This window comes from Amaranthus tricolor, chromosome 5, assembly GCF_026212465.1.
Source record: "Amaranthus tricolor cultivar Red isolate AtriRed21 chromosome 5, ASM2621246v1, whole genome shotgun sequence".
NCBI lineage: Eukaryota > Viridiplantae > Streptophyta > Magnoliopsida > Caryophyllales > Amaranthaceae > Amaranthus > Amaranthus tricolor.
This window is the reverse complement of record NC_080051.1, coordinates 11,509,508-11,532,483: the sequence shown is the minus strand read 5'-3', so window position 1 is coordinate 11,532,483 and position 22,976 is coordinate 11,509,508. Positions and strand designations below refer to the sequence as shown.

The 22,976-nt window shown below is 33.5% G+C and overlaps 2 protein-coding genes across 8 annotated transcripts; one reads left to right on the top strand and one right to left on the bottom strand.

Moving 5' to 3' along the window:
* Positions 1 to 1,297: 1,297 nt before the first annotated feature.
* Positions 1,298 to 5,348, bottom strand: LOC130813423 (uncharacterized). Its single transcript, XM_057679256.1, has 5 exons — positions 5,064 to 5,348; positions 4,671 to 4,888; positions 4,405 to 4,603; positions 1,548 to 1,599; positions 1,298 to 1,449 (listed from the first exon to the last, which is right to left on the bottom strand). The coding sequence occupies exons 1-5, from the start codon at positions 5,346 to 5,348 to the stop codon at positions 1,298 to 1,300; spliced, it is 906 nt and encodes a 301-aa protein (XP_057535239.1).
* A 9,236-nt stretch (positions 5,349 to 14,584) lies between these two features.
* On the top strand, positions 14,585 to 21,836 carry LOC130813251 (uncharacterized). Of its 7 annotated transcripts, none has more exons than XR_009042190.1 (5): positions 14,585 to 14,814; positions 16,153 to 16,209; positions 16,989 to 17,087; positions 20,573 to 20,659; positions 21,698 to 21,836. XR_009042190.1 is itself a non-coding variant. In XM_057679044.1 (5 exons), exons 3-5 carry the CDS (start codon positions 16,449 to 16,451, stop codon positions 17,074 to 17,076), a joined length of 429 nt encoding a protein of 142 aa, XP_057535027.1. In that variant the 5' UTR covers positions 14,585 to 14,814; positions 16,153 to 16,209; positions 16,447 to 16,448; the 3' UTR covers positions 17,077 to 19,583. The 7 variants fall into 7 exon arrangements, 1 of the variants encoding a protein (XP_057535027.1); XR_009042195.1 differs by lacking the exon at positions 20,573 to 20,659 and adding an exon at positions 16,791 to 16,880; XR_009042194.1 differs by lacking the exons at positions 20,573 to 20,659; positions 21,698 to 21,836 and adding exons at positions 16,791 to 16,880; positions 21,343 to 21,481.
* The last annotated feature ends 1,140 nt before the right edge of the window (positions 21,837 to 22,976 follow it).

Genomic DNA, 22,976 nt, shown 5'->3' with positions numbered 1-22,976 from the left:
AATTATCATAATGTATATTCTTATAAAAAAGAGGAAAGAAAAGAAAAAGAGAAGAAAAATGTCAAGCCAAATTGTGTAACCCATAGATAAAGCTAGCTAGTTCTGTTATTATTTTCATTACACCACCTTCATTTAACCTTCATTCATTAGCCTTCCATCATAGTTATCGTTTTAGAAAACTACTACCCTTTAGGACTGGCCACATGCATTTTGTGAAGTCCTAACCTTTTAGTTTCCAAGTACTTAGATACACAACTTTGACACATCTCTATTTTAGAGGCTTATTCGCTTTGAGCCATAAGATAAGGGAATGAACATAATTTCAAACACTTGAGTGTGGTTGCCATGACCCGCCTATATCCATTATGATCGATTTGGAGTTCTAGACTTAGTATGTTGAGATCCTTTTCTAATGACGTGTTTTGAGGACGATTTTTGGGATTAGGCGTGTAATTTAAGCTTTTAGAATTGATAGTCATGGCTTGCTAACTGGTCATATATCTTTTGATATTTGTGGCTCTTACATTCATGTCTATAGCTTCCTTGGATCCATTTTGTGCAAATTTGTTTCCCTTGGTCTTACTTCTTAATGTTGATTGTATAATTTCTAGAGGATAAGCAAGGGGTTGGCTTAAGGAATTTGTTAGTTGCATTTTATTAATATTTTATCCCTATTGTTTAGCTCGATTAGGTTAAGATTATGCATAATTATGCTAGCTTCATTTGGATTTTTATGCTTAGTTGGAAGTTTTACACTATATTTAGATAGCGAATTAGGAGAGAGAAAAAAAAGGAAGAGAAGGGAAGGGGAGGAAAGGAAAAAAAAGGGAGAATGCACCTTATTTGTTTAGAAGGGAAGGGAAAAGAAACGAAAGAAAAATGAGTGTTTTCCCTCCAATTCTTTCCAGTTTAGAAGAGATTGTATTTCTAACCCCTCCACTCTAAATCCCTTCCCTCCGTTTTGGTTATTCAAACAATGGATTCTCCATCCTTCCAAATCCCTTCCCTTCCTTTCCTCCATTTCTCTATATCCAAACATAGTGTTAGTATTTTGTGTATTTCAAGTAAAACTTATCAAAACCAAGCACAAACACAAAACATGTAGTACATACGTTGCTCACCTAATGAGGCTTAAGGGAGTAAAGCCTCGATGGCCATGTCAAGAAAACAAGAAAAAAAGAGCCAAAGTAGGCCTTGCTAAGGCAACTCGACCAGATCGGATCAAGCCAAGCTTACTCAAGCATTCCAAGAACTTGTATTAGAGACAGATGCTTAGCAAGGCCGTTTTGAAGGTCGTTCAATCGGGTTGAGTGAGCTGTAATTCTTCTTCTAGTAGCTTGGGTGAATTAGTGGGATCCATACTTGGAGTACAAAGCATCTGCTCGGTCGAGTCGAGCGAGATGGATCTGGTTGAGCGAAGCTGCTCCAACTTTTGTCTAATGTTTGAAGCTTTTGACAAGATTAGCTTTAGTCAAGCAATTTGTGCAGTCGATAATAATCACGCTTTTTACATATGCTAAATGGGTCATTTCAACCGTACGATTTGCCTCCCTTACTTTGCATCTCACCGCCCCTATATGCCACCCATATAGAGTCTATCTATTTCACATATAAGGGTGATGGAGAAATCATGAAAGCAACACCCATCACTTGTCCTCCCTCTATAGAAGAAGAAGAAGACCACCTAGAAAGGTTAATCCTTCCACACAACATTTACTATATTTTTAAGCTTTCTTTAATATTACTAGTTTTAACCTTATTTTATGTATTTTTCCTTAATTCATCTTGTATATTCAACTCTTATTGCAAAATTTCATTCAAAACTCATTAGATAGTTTGAGCTTGTGATTTAGTTGACTATTGAAGATCAATTGGTACGTTCGTATGATTGAAATTAATGCAATTATCTATTGAAGCGTATCATCAAACACTTGGATTGTAATTACAGTTTTTATGGAGTTTATTATTGACATTCATTAGTTCTTCCCTTGTTTCCATAGATTGATTCAAAGCTTGTTATTTCCATTTTCAACACTTTATTGCTTTTAATGTGTTATTGTTGCTATAATGAATTCAATTCCTTTGTATATGTTCAACTTTAATATGATTAAGTAGTTAAATTTGGCTTAGGCTAAGATTTATCAACAAGTATTATAGTGTAATTTCTTTCTTTAAATTTGGCTTAGATATGTGGTTTATTGTTTGAGATGGGTTTTGCTATTATCATGGTGTCATTGGATTGAGAGCGAGAGTCGATTTCTAATTATAATCTATGCTTGAATATAGAATCATCTCTATGAGAATATGTAGATGTTTTAATTGGAACTATTAAATGTGTTCTCCATGTCATGAAATATGTTTAGCTCTATGAGAATACGTAGTGATCATGTTTTGGAAAAATTTTGTTGCTTGAGGGACAATACTAGTAGCTATGATATATTCTTCCCCATAAGCTATATCCATGTGCTTAGGTTGAACCTTTGTGGATATTATTTTTGCTGAGAAAGCCTAACTTTTGCCTCTTTATCGTATTGATGATCTCATCTTTGTATTAGTTTTATGTCTTTTTAGTTCATTGCTTCCTTATTTAATTTTATGCTAAATTATTGCTCAAATATTTTTTATTGCTGGCTTTACTTATTTCGACCATCAACCATCATATTATACGTTTTATTGAACATACTAATCGATTTAGAAACCATTAACTTAACCCCCACTCCATGTGGATTTAGGTAGTACTTGCCGACGTATGTACTATGCTACACCATCCACATGTGGTACTACTAATGAAGAACGTAAAGTCCTAATCATCTTTCATCTCAAATTCTTGCATCATTTTCTTCTTAAATTATAAAATCAATTTCTTGTTGTTGCATTTGATTATTAGGTTGTCCACATATAAGGAGAAAATTAGAATATCTACATTTGTGTTACTCTTCACATATAAAAGATGTTTGTTGAGACATTTTACAAACCATTGCTAAGTAAAATAATCATCAGTTCTTTAGTTTGAGACATTTTACAAACCAAATATTCAAAAATGCCTAACTGACGATTTATTACCTAATGGTGTCATATTCTTCGTTGCTTTTGTCAAGCCTTTATTCAGTAAATAAATTGAATTAAAAATAGTTGCCCATATCTTATTTGGAAGCCTTTTTTCTTTAAGTATTGTTTTGTCATTTCCAACACTGTGCTAAGTTTTTATGGAAACTCCATTCTGTAATGACGTATAACCAACTGTAAATCAGTATTAAACACATTTATCTTCACAAAACTTGTTGAATTTTGTTGAGTTAAATTTTGGATCTCTATCACATCTGATTTTCTTTAGTTTGAAATACTTTGATTCTCCAAACTTTTCTTCCATTTGCAGAAGATGCTAAAGAATTTTAATCTTTCTTTCAGGAAATAGACCCAACTTATTCTTAAATAATCCTTGATATATAATATTATATACTTAGTCCTACAATTGAGAGAGTCCTCATTAGACCATAAGCATTAGTGTGTATAGATTCCGATGGTTTGCTAGCTCTCTAAGGTTTATCTTTTGGAAATGGAAGTTTGTGTATCTTGACAAGTTAACATGTTCCACAAACATGATCACAAATGTAGAATCTGTAGATCTTTCAACATTTGCTGCTGCAAATTTGATAAAGTGCTTTTGAATTTCTATGACTCAATCTTCTATAATCTTCTATGTCATAAGTAACATGTCTCATTTACTTATTGAGTATTGCGAGCATGATCAGATAAGTAAGACCAATTCAACATAAATTTTTATCTTTTATAGAATACTTGCAATTCCTTTTTGAAAAGCATCTGAGATACTACGAGTGTAACTTTTTAAATGAACAATAAACCCATTTCTCATCAATTGTGGTATAATGATAAAATTCTTTCTCAAATTGTGCATTGCTATTGCAATTGTTCCTAATTAATACTTAAATTGAAGAAAACTCCATTGCCCGATTTGATAGAATTTGGACGAATTATCAAGTTGAATAAAATCAATGAATCTTTGTATTGTGTTTGCTAAACCTATTACCAATTAACAATTCATTTGTTGATTCTTGACCATCTTCATGCACATTGAACAAATAACCTACTTGTTCTAAAAGTTGTGCTTCATTCAACTTCATTTTGCAATATTTTGCCACATGGCAAAACCAATTGCAATGGTTACAGTGTGGCTTGCCTTTCCATTTTCAATCACTCTCTAAGTGATTTTTTTCTTGCAAATTCTAAATGGATAAAGCTTTCCTTCCTTTCTAGTCAGTTGCATTTCCTTTTTTTGGCATAACTGCAATTATTAATGTTTCTGACCTTCAACTTTTTGTCATTCTTGATTTTGTGACAAGCCTGAAACGCTCCTCCCAGACTCGTGTATGTTTTTTTGCATACTCTATCATCCTGAGCCTTCATCATGCCTACCACCTCTAATATTGTTACATATAATAAGCTCTTTGTCCTTTTTATCACACTAATTGCATTATTATATGCTTCTGCTACAACACGCAAGATGTTATTGACAGTTTCTTTAATCTCATCTATATACATCTTCATTTGACTGCCTACTCTATACTTAGATTTCTCAAAATCTCTTCTCAAGTTTTGGAGTGTAATGATCTTAATTTTGCTATATCCTTGAAACTCTTTCTATAAAGTACCCTATGCTTCTTTGGATGCGTGTGTAGTAACTATTCTTAAAATAAATGGTATTCTTCACGACATTTTGATAAATATGCAAAGTCTTATGGTAGTTGATGATCTCTTCCTTTGATGGAGGTGGCTGTTTTAACGGTGACCTTCGAAAAGTTGCAACCTTTGTCCTTTCCCATACATATATTAACTCTAACTCTTCATACTCTTTTTTAGGGTATTTATACTTATATGTATTTATTAATATAAGCATACTAAGAGTCTACAATCAGACTAATCTAACCTGTTTTAGGTGATTAACAAAGCATTCTGTCCCTAGGTAAAGATCCCCAATAAAAAAAGTGCTCTCCAATTATAACACATCAAACTTCGTGACAATGATTATGTGTAATTATACATACCGCGATGCCTTTGAGGTTAATGTAGTTGTTTGCATGCTTGCTATTGTGCAAGATGGTATAAGCAAGTTGAGGCACATAGTGACCAACATAACTTTTTCCGGTTAAGAAGAAATTTTGGTTTTTATATTGAGGAAATCTTTCTAACCAATTGACAAGAAATGTATAGGCATCTTTAGCTATGCTTGTATCCCCTATTTGATTATAAATCTCATATTTCCCATATGAGAATCCTACTCCTGTTGGTGATTCCAAGAATATCACATTTGCCACAGTAAATTTATACATATTATCAAGTTAATGATGCTCGTTGAAGAAAGGAAAAATATTAATCCTCATGTCACACCATTTTCTTATATTAGGATGTTTTTACTTGCTAAACCTTAGAATCTAAACTAATAAGTATAGGTGTTCATTTAGGTCAGTAGATTGAATCATTTCGGTTTGGTTGGCATTTAAATGAATTAGATTTCAAATACGTGGTGTGGCGGGTCACACATGGGTTAGAACGATTAGTTTAGCGATTGTTATTAAGATCAATCATTCTAGTTATCGGGTTTATATCGGTTCGGTACTAGTTGAAATTCGAGAAAAGTGTCAATCGGGCTCATGTTGCCATCTATCAATAATTAGTTCAATTATCTAGGCACAAATCGGGTTCGAGTTGAGTATCCGTCGATTACAACTATATTTGAATAGGCCAATATCGTCGGATTAAGTTTCTAGTCGGTTTTATAATTGATGTATGATCAAACACTACAACATAACTTGCTTTGAGTGATATTTAGCGGCATTTAATTTAAATATCGCTAATTCAAATTTCTAATAGTATATATAAAGGATTTAGTGACATTTATTAGACCCTATAGCAGCATAATAAAAAATCACACTGAAGCTTTTTACGACATAGGATCTAGTGACATTTCTCATAAATGTCACTATAGACTATAGTAACAATATATATACCACTAAAGACCAAATAAAGTGTCGCTAAATCACATTATAGTGGAATTTAAGATAAAGACCAATAATTATTACACTAAAAATATAAATCAGTGCATGACATTTTTTCAAATGCCACTAAATCTAATGTTGCAAAAAATTGAATTTGTTGTAGTGAAATTCTCTTCGCTTAAGAATATTTTTAGAATTTAAATCAGTCGGTAACTTTATTAGATACATTAGATTAATTTCTTTTAATTATTTATATAAGTTAATTAGTGAAAAGTTAAATATCTGTTACGTTATTAGACTCACTAAAGATAGTGAAATATGAATCAATCATAGTAAAGAATACTATCTATAAGACTACATATTAAGCTATTATATATATTATGAAACTTTATTACAAATTTGAATAATTATTCAATCTGTTAAAGCGAATGAAATCTTCTTAACTATCTTAAGTCCATTATATAGTTTGGAATTAATTAAGTATAATAAAACTTAAAGATTATTAATTTTAAATATTGGACCATCTAATAATTGATTTATTGAAAGTTGGTCTATTTAAGTGAATAAAAACAATGTAAACGGTCTATTACACTCTTGTAGCCTTATACTCATCAACGAATATTTATTGTGAATATTCTACACTAAATTATCTAAACAATTGATTAGGCTATAATAAACATTTATACTTCGAGGTTTAAGGTATTCTAGGTATAATGAATGTTTAATCTAAAAAAATTAAACTATTAGACTATTTATGAATTTATTAAACTTAAATATAACTAAAATTAAATGGGGAAGAGCAAAATAGTAAAACAAACTTACAGGCCCGATTTTAAGAGTAGGCGAGGTCTGCAAATTAACTTCTCAATCTTTGATTGTTCTTTGTGTTGCAATATTTATGTATTAATTAGATTTTCTAGGTAAATATAATCTATCGTTTGGATTTAAATTGTTTTGATTGTTTACACTCAAACATCTATGTAAGTTGTTCTTTGTGCTACAATTTATCTTTGGTATTAATATTTTGCATACTGATTTTATGTATGCTATTTTTTAATCATTTTGCTTAATTTATTTTGACAGCATTGTGCAATTGGGTATTTTTCTTTTAGCACTTAATTTAAAGACACTTGGTAATATTTTATAAATAATTAGTATTTCATGTGAATTTTGCATATAATAATCTTGATGTAAAATTATATTTTAAAATATTTTAGAAGGGCCTCATTTTTATATTTTGCCTCACGAACGACACTACTTATTTATTCCCCAAGCCGTGACTTTATCCCATCCCTACATTTCTTGAGACACAAAGTGCAAGCCTGATTTTTCTTATGGAAGAAAAGCATAAAGAGAAAAATAAAACACAAAACACATAATAGATTGTCTTATTATGAGGCGGTTCAAATAAGCTGGCACAAATTCAAAATAAATTAATTTTGACATTAAAGGTATCACTTATGATACAAAAGCGATCAATTTCAACTTAAAATAAATCTTGAGTAGATCAATAAAAAAAATAATCATATTTAATCTAAAAGTAATCGATATTAACATTAAAATAGTTAAAATCTACTTACAACTTTATAACCACAAATGGATCAATTATTTTAAAATTAGTGATTTTCAAGTTAAAGTGATCAATTTAAACCTTCAAGTGATCAATGATATATAAAGTGATTAATTAAATGATCAGTTAAAACTTTTAAAAGAAATCAATTATGACCTTAAGAATATAAATTATGACTTTAAATTGATCAATTACTGATCGTGTATTGTAAAAAATTATAATTAAACTGATTGAGCTACGAATCTCACATTAAGATAGTATCTCATAAGAGCTATTGAAAATAAAAATAACAAATTTTATCCAACACAGATTAGGGAACAAAAAGAAAGCTAAGTGCTCTTTTATAAAATAGCTACTCGTTGTTGAAGCAAAATTCAACGCTTCGGGCTATTTTTTGACTGTGAGGAGTTCTTTGGGTCTAAGGCCATGAGTTATGCTTCGGGTAGTCTATCAAGTTTATGGGTCATAGTAATTATCTATGTTTTTAATGTCGGATTCTACTAAAGTCAAGAACATGTACTCTCCACTATGGTTTTGATAACTTGTCCCACATTGATAAGTAGAGAACACGTTATTTCACAGCTAAAAGAAAACCCACAACTCACTTGGTTGTCCATCAAATTCTTGGTTCAAAATAATATGATATACATTAGGGCTAAATTTTTTATTATTATTATTATTATTATTATTATTATTATTATTATTATTATTATTATTATTATTATTATTAATTAAGTTTTGCAAAAACCAGTAAATTTTTAAAATTATATTTCATTTTTTAATTTTAAAATATTTTATATTATATTTTTTTATTTTAGAATATTAGAGTATTATTAAATAATATCATAAAATTGACCTTATATATCAAGGAAATATAGATATTATGATAGAGTTTAACCAAGATTGCAAATGTAAGTAAATGTCCCTCTTTGGCAACAAGAGGTTGAAACCAAACAAAAATGTTGTAAAACCTCAACTATTCAAAGTTAAAGATATGCACTACTCATGGTCCCATGTTGATGTAGAATTTGGTGGTGCTAGCAAAACATGTTTATGAATATATTAACACTGTACTTTTTAAACATTAAAATGTTATTAAGACAATCGGATATTGGATATTTGGTCTAAATTTTGACTCAAACTTAATGTCAGTGCAAGTGCCAAAACTTTTAATAATGATTATGAATTTAATCGAACATGCCTTAACTTGTACTTTGGAGAAGGACTTCGAGGATATGTCAAGAGGTGGTGAATTGAGGTTTGGAACGATCAATGAAGTGATCAATGTGGGGCGTTAAAAGCTTCACTCAAGGGTGTGGAACCCTGCCTTGAACGAGGCAAGGCATGGAAAGGGGGATTGCTCAAACAAGGCAACACATAAAGACAAATAAGAGAGGAGCAACAGCTATTGCTCGTTCAACCAAATAGAGGGCTCGTTTGATCAGGCTGTGTAAAGAAAATTAGAAGGCTTCTAAACTATGTGCCTTTTTGAGCACCTGGCAAGCTTATTCGAGTGTTTTGCATTGGATTCTCTAATGATCTTTTGAGCTATGTTTTTGCATTGATGTGACATTAAATTTCTTGTTTAATGTGATGTTTATTGTATGGTGTAATTGTGTGTTAATGGTGAGTTATCAGAGAGTTCTAAAATGATGTATTCCTTCTTTATAAATAATACATCATTCATAGAATCATTAACCACCTAACATATAAACACATTGTTGAGCGGGCTACTAATGTGCTCACTTATGAGCACGATTATATCCTTTTATTGTTCCAAGTTTCATGCTCTTCAATCATTTTTATGCACATTATGCGTGATTATACCTTTTTCTTGGCTTCGCGTTGTTTCATGGTTGTTTTAGGTGTATTTGGAGGCATTAAGGTCAATTTTCGTGTGTTTGAAACTTTGGCACACATATTAAGACTTTCCCTGAAGACCTCACATTATTGGAAGCCTCTTTGTACCTTAAAAGACTAAGAACAAGAGGAAAAGCCTTGATTCGACCGAATGAAGCACCCATTTGGTCAAATGAAGATTCTGCATGCTAAGGCAATATTTCAATTGATGCGGGAATGGGCGAATGCACTAAAATTCGACCGAATGGTCCATCCATTCGGTCGAACGAAGTTGTTGTCAAGGTTCTCACAAAATTTCTATTTTGGGAGAATGAGGTGACATTCGACCAAATATAGGGGATTCGATCGGCTGACTTCTTGGATGCGGCCAAATGGTGGTTAAGGAAAATTCAGAACTTCCAATCTCCTCGATATTCAACAGAATGCCCAACCCATTCGGCTGAATTAGTCTATTTCTGCGCGGGTTGTGTTTCTTCTCAATCAAGACTCAAGGTCTAATTTTGGGATTTCAAGGTACCTTTGTTTTGTAGGGTATATATACCTAAATTTCTATAGAAACCCTCATCCATCATCCATCTTAACTCTAATACATTTTCTAGTGTAGTTTATATTGCTCTTAAGCTTTCTTTAGTTCATTAAACACTAGTTTTCATAGTTTCTCCTTTCAATCTTTGTATTTCCAAGTTTGATCTTTCGTTGTTTAATGAGAGAATCAACTTTGCTATTGGGAAAAGCTTTGTGTAAGATTATTTGGTACAAGAAGGCATCGATGATGCACTTCATAAATAGAAGCTAAATATATTAAGGAGGCAAGATGCGAAAATAATGAAGAAGAAGGCGGTAAGCACAATATGACTTGCCATTGCACCCAAAATCAAGTATCATTACTTAAAGGAGACCGATCCCGGTGAGTTGTTGGAGAAACTTCAAACCGTGTATGCTTCTAAATCCTTTACAAACAAACTTTACTTGATGTGGGATTTGTAGCAACTCGTGAAGGATGAAGATACAACAATGCAACAACACATAAATACATTCAACAAGTTAGCGTGCCAATTAATTGTTAACTGCCGATGAAAAGTTGACGGATGAGGCGCAAGCCTTATTGCTTATGGCTTCACTTCCCATTGACTACAGAAATATAGTCCAAATGTTGCTCACAGGTAAGGACTCTTTTACTCTTAATCAAGCATTGACGGTGTTAAGAGAAAATGATAAGTTTATGATGAAAAGAGAGGAGGAAGAAAAGAAGTGTGTTGGGCATGGCTTATATAGTGAGGGTTCTAATAGAGAGAGAACTTAGGAAAAGGGATATCTAGGAGGGGGAAAATCTCAAAGCAGGAGTGATCTTAGTGACAAGGAGTGTTACTATTGTAAGAAAAAGGGGCACATATAAATAATGTGCAAAGAGATGAAAAAGGAGCTTAAGAAAATGAGAAACTTAAGGGATGGAGGGAGAAAAGAGAGTGAGAATAGCAAGAATGGCGCTCTAGGATTTGTGGATGGTGATGACTATGATGGGGCTTTTTTTGCGGTTTGATAGTATGGATGGGTAATTGACTCCGGAAGCTCATTCAAAATATGATGTGAGAAGAAAAAATTTTCCATGCTTTGAATGCGCGATGAAGGCATTGTTACTTTATCAAATGATAAGAAGGTGAAAGTGGAAGGTATTGGAGTGGTTATAATTGAGGCACATAGAGGTGTCAAGCAAAGACTTGGTGATGTTAAGTAGGTACCTAAGTTTGAGAGAAACCTTATTTCATTGGGTAGATTTAAGTTTAAGGCATGTACTTTCAAAGAGAGTAGAGGGACTTTAAAGGTCATTAGAGGGAGCCTTGTGCTCGTGAAGGAAAAAAGGAGTGAGAGAAACTTGTATGAGTTACAAGTTGAAAGTGGTAGCTTAGGCCACAACTTAATGATAGTGTTGAGTGTGAGTCAAAGAAAGTGAAATTTAGGGATAGCGAGAGTGTTAGACTTGCAGTGAAGATGTTTAGTGCAAGTGCTAAAACTCATAAAAATGATGATGAATTCGATCACTTAATCGAATATGCCTTAACTTGTACTTTGGAAAAGGACTTTGAGGATGTATCGAGAGGTAGTGAATTGTGGTTTAAAACAATTAATGAAGTGATCGATGTTGGACGTTTAAGGCTTCACTAAAGGGTGTGGATCCATGCCTTGAACAAAGTACAATTTTCAAAGATTGAGTGCAAAGGGTTTTAATGGGGAAGATGAAGGAACATGGTGAAGAAGAACCTATTTCAATCGAAATTAGGGTTCATACTTAATAGTGCAATGTGTGAATGAAACTAAAATGGGATTTAAATGAGTATAGTCACGTGATTTTCACGTGAGAGAAAAAAGAAAATTTGGATAAAAATCGTTAATAGGTAGCCTTTGACAAAAAAGATAAATTTTATAGGTAGTTTTTTTTAAAAAAATATTCTAGGTAGTTTAGTTTTTCAAACTAAGATTTTTCTAGATTGTTTCTCACAATTTTCCTTTTTTCAAAGTTTAAGCTAATTTTTTATTTATATGTAGAAATTATCAGTCTCTTTAATATCGATAGATGTTAAGTGATTTTTGGATATTGAATTGCTTGTTTAGATTATATAAGTTTCAAATATAATGTCTCAAGTTGGTTGGTTTTCATTTTAATGGATGTACCACCTAGCAACATCTACCGTACCATTTGATTTATTTTTGGAGTTAAATATCAAGTTTGTGGTAGGTGAAAGTCATTGGACTAAATATAAACTAACAGAATTTCAAAATTATCCCTCTAGACAAGGCACGCCATACTATGAGCAACAATGAGAGTGCAAGGGACTTGAATGCGTTGAGTGTTGAACGTAAAGCGTATGGTTGGGGAAAGCAAGGAGGCTTTAATCAAGACAACAACGGGCTCTACCAAGGGTGTTGAACCATGCCTAGCTTGAACAAGGCAAGGCATGGAATGAGGATTGCTTGCTTGAGGCATCGAAGAAAAGGTAAACAGAAGGTTGCAACAGGGATGCTCATTCGAACGCCCCTTGGGCTCGTTCGAGTAGCAAGTCAGCATGTAGACAAAAGTTGTTCTAAAGTAGGCGCTCGTTCGAGCGAATGTAAACTGATTTGAGCATGATCAATCAAGAAGCCTAAAGGTCGTTTTCTTGGTCTGTTCATGCAACTTGATGGCTAGTAATGAAGGGCAATTAAGCTATAATCAACGGTAAGCTTTAATCTAATTTTATTATCATGCATTATTATAGAGTTTATTGCTAGCTTTAATATAATGTTTATTGTTGGTTGTTAATATGCTTTGATGGTGATTTAAGTGAGAATTCTAGAATGATGTATAAACCTCTATATAATGATACATCATTCATATAATCAAATAATCTCAACACACATACTACTACAAAAAAGGGAAAAGGGAACATGCATAAAGAGAACTCCTAAATAGAAAAGATATCTCTTAGACCAAAGAAAACAATGTTTTAACATAGCAGTTCTCTTTGTTAAAAGGGAACATGCATAAAGAGAACTCCTAAATAGAAAAGAGATCTCTTAGACCAAAGAAAACAATGTTTTAACATAGTAGTTCTCTTTGTTATTCTTTTTGACCCACAATTTGACCAAAGAGAACTCCTTAATTTCCTAGTAGTAAGTTCTCTTAACTTTTCTTAAAAATTTCACTCCAAAAAACCGCCAAATTGAAAATAATATGAAAATTTATTTTGTCCCAAAGAATATGCAATTGAACCACCATTCATACCACTGTCCCTAGCTCTCTTCAACAACTTTTTTTCCCCCAAAATTAATCTTCAAAAATTCTTCAAATTATTAATAATCGCTACTATCATTAACAATTGTCAGTAGTTCGACGCGATTATACTTACCAACGCCATTGACTTCTCGATCTAGGGTTCGTTGTAAGCGCTATAATCATTCTTAAATCGGCGATCACTACAAGAAATATCATTTTTAGCAATAAGTTTTAGTAACGACTATATTTTTTTCGTTGCGAAAAATACAAGTTTTTGCGAAATCGGTTGCTATTGCTAAATAATCGTTGCAATAAGAAAAAAATTAACTTCCCCACCACTTAAAATAATTTTTCGATATAACCTTATTTTTTACAACGAAAAATTTAATTGTTAAAATTAAATAAATAATTCGTAACTATATATATCATTGCAAAAAATAATTAATATACAGATATAACAAAGTCGTTGCAAATCTTTTACTAATAATTTTTGGCAACGACGACTCCGATCCCTTTGTCTCAAAACGCGCATTTTTGTAAAACCGGTTAAGTGAAAATCCCCTAAGCGCATTTTTGTAAAACCGCGATTAAGTGAAAATCCCCTTTTCCCTCTCAAATCAGCCCAAAATCCCATTCCCTCTCAAACAAAGTGAAAATCTATTTCCCTCACAAACCCAAGCACGGTTGGTAAAACCGCATTCCTTCTGCACACCGGAGCTTATGCCGCCTTCTGCACACCGAAACTCTTGCCGCCACGCCGTAGTGATCAAACCAACGGCTGGTAAATTTTTATTTTTTTTTCTTTTTTTTTCTTTGACTTTCTGGGTTCATGATTGTAGAGCAATAGTTTTTCAATTTATGGGTTGTTCTTGTTCTTGTTTCTTGTTCTTTTTCTTGTTCTTTGAATTTCTAGATTGTTTTTATCCTTTCAATTTTTTGGTTATAGATTAAACCCACAACTGGTAATCTTTGTGAAAATTATGTGATTGATTTTGTGAAATTTATGCGATTTAGTGCATTTTGAGAGTAATTTGATTGGAAAAACTGTTAGGGTTTATGTTTAGGGTCTGTGTTTAACTCAAATGAGATTTTAATTGTTTAGGGCCTTTCACGGGCCCGTCATCATCGTTAAGGTCTTCGCAGATAACATTTTAGTCTGGGCCATAAAAAGAAAATAAACTTCCCCACCCCTTAAAATAATTTCCCGGTATAACCTAATTTTTTGCAACAAACAATTTAGTTGTTAAAATTAAATAAATAATTCGTAACTGTAAATATTGTTGTAAAAAATATTCAAATATACAGATACAATAAAGTCGTTGCAAAAACCCTTATACTAATAATTTTTGTTTTCATCTCCCTCTCAAATCAAAACCCCATTCCCTCACAATCCGTCCCCATTTCCCTCGCAATTCAGAAACCCACGCACGAACACATTCCCTCACAAACCCGATTACCTAACAAACCCTATTCCCGCACACCATACCGCAGCGATTGCCGCCTACACACCGGAGCGTCTGCCGCCTGCACGCCGGAGTTTCAGCCGCCTTCTACACACTGGTGCTGCCGCTACACTGCAGCGTTGAACCTTTAGCCACCTCTCAAATAACCCACAACAGGTAGTTTTTTTTTGCCTTTTTTTTCTTTGAATTTCTTGTTCTTGTTTCCTGTTGATTCCCTCAATTTATGGGTTGTTCTTTGAATTTCTTGGGCTTTGTTGTAATTATCAGATTAATGTATGTGTATTTCATCAGTTTATGATTTTGTTTATCAATTTTTATTTATTCATTGATTGATTTTTATTTATAGGTATTTTTATTTATTGATTTTTAGTTTCATTTCAATTCCTAAATTATTTTTAGTTTCTTTTTTAATCCTAAAGATTTTTGTGTTGCCTTCATGGGTCCTTCCTTCAATGTTTTTTGTTCGAATCCTGAAGATTTGATTTTTATAGGTTTTGGTTAGTTTAATTTTCATATTTGGAAATTGGCATTGGAGAAATTTGTGTTACATTATGTTAGGTTTTGGTGGGAGTAGAAGCAATTGGTGTAGAAATTAGGAATTGGGTTGGAAAATGGAGTCTTTTGGATTCAAACTATTTTGATGCGTAAACTTTACATTAAATTTTGTTTATTCAAGCTTTGAGATTACCAATTAAATTTTGCAGAATGATACCATCAAAATCGTTCACAAAAAGCCAAACAACCTCACTTTTTATTCTATGGATGCAATAAACGATTACCAATTAAATTTTGTTTATTCAAGCTTTGAGATTGACATTTTACTTAATTATTAAGCCTATCTTTGCTTGAAGATACAATTTCTTAAAAGTTGAAATGTTCAATCACCCACGCTCCATCCAACACTTCTTTCAAGTAACGGTCTAGAACTTTACAACTCCTCTATGCATAGCTTATGATTATGGCTTAAATAGGGATTTTGGGCTAAATTTTTTGTGTTTCCGTTGAATGTAGTAGCAATATATTTGTAAGTTTGGTTTCTATTTGGCATCTTTTCGATGTGGTTTGATTTGCACTTGGTGCATTATGAATGGAGAGCTTGTTTGAATATATTTCATAAGTTTATATGATTTGAAAATTATTTTAACAATAATGGAACAAAAACAATAAAGTGCAGCAACAATGAAACAAAAAAATCCCTTGGGTTGCTCACGACCTTAGTTTTTGAAAATGTTGTGATTCAATGGATGTAGATTAAATATTGAAATCTTTTCCCTTCAATGACGTTTTGATGCATATATTGTGTTCTTCATGTTTAAATTAGCTTGAGTAGTCTCAAGGGAATTCTGTGATGTTTAACGGTATTTTCTCTTTTTTGCTTCACATTCTATTTTGTTTTGATGTGCAATTATTTTTTGTCTTGTTTTGTGGTACGTATTTGCTTCTGGGTTAAACAGAGAGAAAGACAAATAACTTATTCATGTTCTTCATGTACAGGGCTATTTTGACAGCAATATATGCTCTTGTAACCAGTTTTGGATTTGATTCTTGATGGTTTGTTAACCTTCTTATGTTTATTTCTTTGCTTGATTGATCTTAGATTTTTCTCCTTCGTATAACATGCCATAACTTAGCAGCTAGTATTGCCTAGCTAATGACCGACATGATAACATAGTAGTCATATGCCTTTTCTTTGTTAATTAATTCTTCTTGTAGTTTATATGAATGCATTAGACAATCATGGAATATTTTTCTTTTCCTTTACATTGTGTTCAATTTTTTGGTGCATAGAAATGGATCGTAGTTGGATATCAACAACAAAGCCAGGTGACCCTAAATATCTAGCGGGTGTTAGACAATTTGTAAACTTTGCTGTTAAGAATAGTCAATTGGATTCTAAATTACCTTGTCCATGTTATATGTGTCATAACTTAATGCATTGGATGTTAGCAATTATTAGTCCATGGAAGGGATTGGTTTATTGGTTAGATCCTGATGGTGTAGAAAATGAAGTGCGTGAACATGCTCGTAAAATTATTTATGAGTAAGTACTATACTATTGCATCGTAAATGGTTTTACTTTGATATATTATTCAGGTTCTATCTATTTAATCATTTTATATGTAAATGACTAGGGGGCTTGTGAAGTTTAGCATGGTCCATCGAAAGGATCTCAAAAAAATTAAAAAGAATCCTAAAGTTGGTTGGAACAAACTAAAATTAAGGTTCTTTTATAGTAATTTTTTTTATTGTTTAGACATGTTCTAAACTTATGACAAATTCTATGTTCTAATTATTTTTTCATTGTTTGTTTGTTTGATTTCTTGTAATAGTGTCCTCGTCAACCTCAAGACGCCAAATACTGTGGATATTATGTATGTCGTTATATGCTTGAGACTATTGAAAGTAGGCAACAACTGATTTTGGAGGAGGTAAGTATTCGTCAAAAATTTATATCAAACATTACGATATTGGTATTAAAACACAATGACATTTGGATATAATATTGATGGATTGGATTTTTGGCATCAATGTGCACCTTCTCTTTCTTGGCTGCATTTTATAGGTCTTATGATTACATGTTGTTGTGATGTTTCTAGCAGCAAGATGGTTACCAAAAGTAGAGTTAGTTGACTGCATACAAGTGATTATCACATATATATATATATATATATATATATATATATATATATATATGTGATAATAACTATGTAGAGCATAAGAGGAAAATGGAGAGATAATATGAGCAACATATGAATGAATAGTGTCATGATAAACCAACAACCACTATACTAACCAAAACCCCACAAGATAATGTAATTCACACCAACACCGCCATTACATAGCTATCCTCTAGGTCAAGAGAGAGAATATTTGGCTCATGTGGAGTTTAAATAGCATGGCTACAAAAGAAAAGGTAAAGACAAAAACTTGGCTTAACCTAAAGTCAATTTAACCTCCATAGTAGGCTATTTGGTTATGTAGTTTAAATCTAACAAACATGTTATCATCCCTGATCTTTGGAAAGGCAGACTATATTGGAGGAGAACAGACACAATACTTAGACCCCCTAACTAGCACTCAAGATGCATGGAACTCACAAAGGAGTCCAAGAAGGCTCAATCCTAACCAGCTAGTCAAAATGTGCCTCAATAGGTAGTTCTTCAAGCCACCAACAAAGGAAACCCAGATCCCCCAAGCAGGTGGAAAATAGTCAATCACTTGGTCCCAAACAGGCACAAGGCTAGGGAAATATGAATATGCATAACACCACATATGTACACACCAAAAGCTTGCATGCTAGTTTTACAATTCAAACATTTCATTAAAAACAAAAACAAGACATAAACTAGACAAACTATCATGCGAAAACTATAACAGAAACCAAGACAATAGTGACAATAATGCAGATCTTTCGAAGCTTTGAAAACGCAGGAACCCACCCCCAAGCCAGCTCAAGAGCTGTCTCGGCACTTATACAAGGTGAATAAGAAAATCGAAAGGGAGAAAGACCAGCATTATTGGAACTATTAGGAAGGAAACAAGCAATCAAACAAAACATCGGGTTATCCCTTGCAAGTACTTTTGTTTAACGTCATTAAGTTCTACACAACTAACCACCAGCTTAAACTGAAAAACAAGAGAAAGAAACCATACTTGAGCTAGGAGTGAGCACTCCTAGCATCTTTATCGCCTCCAGAGTGGTGACCCAAAACTCTCTACCAAGAAGTAGTGGCGGAGGTGAGCAATGTAGAACCGGGGTCATCCGGCGATGGACTAAAATGTGGGGCTCCCCCAAGCCAGGGTGGAGTCATCTTCCTTTTTTTGGATTTTTCTTTTTCTTACCCGCTTCCTCGTTGGGGTTTGCTTGTCAGCATCCTCAACATCGTCATCATCATTATTCACAAGAACGAACTCCTTCTCCTTCTTAACACAAACATACTTCTTCATCTTCGCCTCATCATCAAAATTCTCCTCATCATACACCGAGGCAACAAGAACATCATAACCCTCAACCTTCCCTTCAATCAGACTCTCCAAAATCTCAAGAGAACAAAGTTGCTCGACCATGGGCTCTTTTGAAGACTTTGCAGAAGCGAATACAACCTTCTCTTGAGCTACCCCAATGGTGATAGTCTTCGATTCGCAATCAATTAGGGCACCCAAGGTCTTTAAAGCATCTCTCCGAAGAATGTAAGAATGTAAGGATCCTCGACCATGTCTAGCACAACAAAATCACATGGGACCACGACGTTTCCCACTTGGATAGGTAGATCCTCGAACTACCCACATGGCATCTTAACACTTCAGTTGGCGAGTTGGATGGTTTTCCTTGATGGCTTGAGCTTAAAAGCAAGTTGCTTGGCAATAGACATCGGCATGAGGCTAATCGAGGCTCCTAAATCATCGAGTTCTCCCTTAGAACTGAGTTTCCCAAGAGTGACCGGGAGCACAAAGGGTCCTCGAGCCTTTTCCTTTTTGGCCCCTGTGCCTTAGATGATGGCACTAACATGTTCCGATAAATTGACCACCTCGCTCTCAAGCCTCTTTTTGTTTCCCCAAGAGAGTCTTCAAGTACTTGGCATATTGAGGCATTTTCTCCACAGCCTCCAAGAACGGGATATTCATTTCAAGTTGCCTCATATGCTCAAGAAGCTTAAGAAATTTGGCTTGCAATTGTTTTTCCACTGCTTTTAATGGGAAAGGTTTTTGGCCTCGATTTTACTAATCGAACACACATCCAAACTGCAAATGGAGAATTTGTTGGTGTGGCTCGATTGGCACTGTTGATATTTCTCGGTCTATCCACTTAAAAAATTGTCTCCTCATTTCTAGTTTATCTCATAAGTTATTATATGTTAGTCAATTGACTAAAGAAATTAATTGTACTGTTCTTATGACTTCAGAGGGGTGTATTATGCAGGATGCTGAGACCGGAACAATCATTAGACGTGCTACTGAACAAGCAGGTTTATACTGTGTGGATGAGACGACTCAAAATGGTCAGGCTATGCTTACTCGCGGGTCCCCAGATCACTAACTATGGATGTAGCATCGACAGTTAGGTCACCCTTCTCTAAGCTATCTAAAACACTTATTTCCTTCTCTTTAAAATTCCACCACTTCCCTATCTTGTGAAACATGTGTTTTGGCTAAGAGTCACAAACACTCTTATTTCCCTAGTTTGACTCATACTGATTGCCCAGGTGCTTTAATACATTCTAGTGTGTGGGGTCCTGCCCCAAATTGTAATCCATATGGTTTTTCCTATTTTGTTTTATTTGTGGATGATTGCACTCGCATGAGTTGGGTTTACTTCTTGAGACACAAGTCCAAAGTCTATACCATCTTTGTTAAATTCTGTAACATGCTTCATACTCAATTTCAAATCCAACCCAAAATTTTTTGATCGGATAATGAGTTTGAATATGTTACCTTAGACATGAAACAATTTATATCTGATCATGGCATGCTTCACCAAACCACTTGTCTAGATACCACACAACAAAATGGGGTAGCTGAATGAAAAATCACATTCTTCTTGAAGTTACCAGAGCCGTTATGATTGAATCTTATATTCCTGTTCATTTTTGGCCTGAGGCGATTGTTATTGCTACTTATTTGACTAATTGTCTCTAGGGATGGTCATGGTTCCAAAAAATATCTGAAGGGTCCGGGTCTGCAACCGGGTCCGGGTCTCAAGGTGAAGACCCGGACCCGGACCTGACCTCGAGACCCAGACCTTAGACCCGCCCCTCAGACCCGGACAATTCAATATTCTGACATATAGTGCCATACAGCCCAATAGCCCATAGTCCCAACTCCCATTACAACCATACTGGCGATACTGCCATTGCCTCATCCTTACAAAGTTACACTCACAGCCTCCCTAACCCTAATTTTTTTCTCATTCCAGTAAAGGCAATCAGTTTCTTCGTTCTTCAGTTCTTCTTAGCACTCAATAACGCTGTGTCTTCTTCCTCTCCTCTTCACGCCATTCAAGGTACTCCATTTTCTTTGTTTTCATTTCTTTGGTTTTCTTTAATTTTTTTTCATTTTTCTTTGTTTTCTTTGTTAGTAATTCTGATTTAGTTTTCTTTATTTTTTTTTTCGTTTTTTTGTTAGTGATTTTGTTTAGTGATTTAGTTTTCTTTAATTTGTTAGTGATTCCAGCTTTTTGTATTGTTGCATAAATTACTGTATTCATGATTGTATACAATGTCTACATTGATGTTAAGTTCTTCCTAATATTGTATTTCTCTTAATATATGATGAATTAGGTCTTAATTTGTGGTTTTATAGCCTAAATTTTTGTGGATTAGGTGACATTAGTATGAACTATTGTATTTCGATAGCTAAGTTCTTCCTGAGTGAACTATTTAAGTTTTAATTCTGTTTGGTCATGGATGAAGAAGTTGTAGGCTTGTAGAGTTGTAGCCTGTATATATAATTATGTTTTAAAACAACATGATTTTCTACTTGGTATAGTAGTATAGATAATGAATGAAAATCAATCACAATGTACGTCCAAATCAGTGGCACAACCACAAGATAATTTTGTTACGGAGTCAAAGAATACATTGGATGTAGATGAAGAAGGGTTTGTTAATGATGATGGTACTCCAAGTCATTCCACAAAAGATAAGGGAAGGAAAACAACCTCTGAGGCATCAAATTATTTTGCAGGAGAAGAGGTAAATGATGTGACTAGAGCTGTTTGTAAACATTGTGGTGTTAGTCTAATAACTAGTGGTAATAGTGGAACTTCTCATCTCTTGAAACACGCAAAGAAACTTTGCTCAGGAAGACATTTGAATCTTGCACGTGGTCAAACAACTTTAAGAGTTAAGAAGGAATGTGATCGGTCAAGTTCTCTGGAATTTAGTGGTAAAAGCAAACTTAAAGAGTTCGACCAAGATTTTTCAAGAAGGGAATTAGTTTCCATGGTTATTATGCATGAGTATCCATTGTCTATGGTGGATCATATTGGGTTTAAGAAGTTTGTTGAAAACCTTAATTGCAATTTTAAGATGATTTCTAGGTCCACATTAAAGCGAGATATCATGAAGATGTTTAAAGAAGAAAAACGTTCTCTACATAAATTGCTCGAGCATAATGAAAGTAGAATCGCAATCACTACTGATATGTGGACTGCAACCAACCAGAAGAAGGGTTACATGATCATAACTTCGCATTTTATTGATAAACAATGGGTCTTACGAAATCGCAACTTAAGGTAAAATCTTACTTATTTACTCATGTAATCATGTTACATTTAGTTTTATCATTTATCCTTTGACTAAAACATATATTATATTATTCTATATAGGTTTTGCTATGTGCCTTGTCCTCACACCGGAGGCATTATTGCAAAGGTAATGATGGAGTGTTTGTCTCAATATTGTTTAGAAAATAAAATATCTACTGTTGTTGTTGATAATGCCACTACTAATGATGCAATGATGAAGATTTTAATGGATAAGTTTGCGAAAAGGTCTTTGATGCTTGAGGGTGATCTTTTGCATTTACGCTGTAGTGCCCACATTTTGAACCTAATGGTTCAAGGTGGATTAGGGGTTATTAGTTCTGCAATTGAAAAAGTTCGTGATTGTGTGTCTTTTCGGATGTCAACTCCTAAAAGAATTGAAAATTTTGAGGAGGCTTGTCCTTTTTTGGACTTAGCTAACATTAAAAGGCCTAGTCTTGATTGTAAAACAAGATGAAATTCAATCTACTTGATGCTTAAAATTATTTTGTCGTTTAAAGATGTGTTTTCAAGGTTAAACCGATTGAATAAAAAGATGAATTTTGTTGTTCCTAGTGATAAGGATTGAGAATTAGCTAAGCTTGTTTGTGATAAGTTAGAAATTTTTTACAGTATAACTAATGTTTTTTCTGGAAGAAAGTTTATCACTATTAATCTTTTTTTTCGAAGGGTTTGTGAGATTAAGCTTGCTATGGGTAGGTGGTTACAAAGTGATGTTGAAAATTAGATTGATGACAGAAAATATGCTTGAAAAATTTGACAAGTATTGGGATCATATGTGTAAACTTTTAGCTATTGCTACTATCTTAGATCCAAGAATTAAGATAGATTGTGTGGAGTTTTATTTTAGGAAGTTTTTTGATGTTAATGAGGTTGATATGCAATTAGCAAGAGTTCGTACGTGTCTTGATAATTTGGTTGTGGAGTATCAAAGGAAAAGTGATATTGTAAAAAATGTGAATGATGTTGGGCAAAGTAGGAAACGACCTGCACCAAGTTCTATAGACGGTGCACAAGATGAATTTGCTTAATCTAAGAGAACTAAGGTTAGAAA

What these genes read in the sequence shown, in the direction of transcription:
- LOC130813423 (XM_057679256.1), bottom strand. Translation starts at nt 5,348, where the DNA reads ATGTATAAATTTACTGTGGCAAATGTGATATTCTTGGAATCACCAACA. An exon ending in TTAACCTCAAAGGCATCGCG is followed by an intron (nt 4,889 to 5,063) that starts GTATGTATAATT and finishes AATACATATAAG; the next exon opens with TATAAATACCCTAAAAAAGA. An exon ending in CGCATCCAAAGAAGCATAGG is followed by an intron (nt 4,604 to 4,670) that starts GTACTTTATAGA and finishes AAACTTGAGAAG; the next exon opens with AGATTTTGAGAAATCTAAGT.
- LOC130813251 (XM_057679044.1), top strand. Translation starts at nt 16,449, where the DNA reads ATGGATCGTAGTTGGATATCAACAACAAAGCCAGGTGACCCTAAATAT. An exon ending in GCTCGTAAAATTATTTATGA is followed by an intron (nt 16,700 to 16,790) that starts GTAAGTACTATA and finishes GTAAATGACTAG; the next exon opens with GGGGCTTGTGAAGTTTAGCA. An exon ending in TGGAACAAACTAAAATTAAG is followed by an intron (nt 16,881 to 16,988) that starts GTTCTTTTATAG and finishes TTCTTGTAATAG; the next exon opens with TGTCCTCGTCAACCTCAAGA.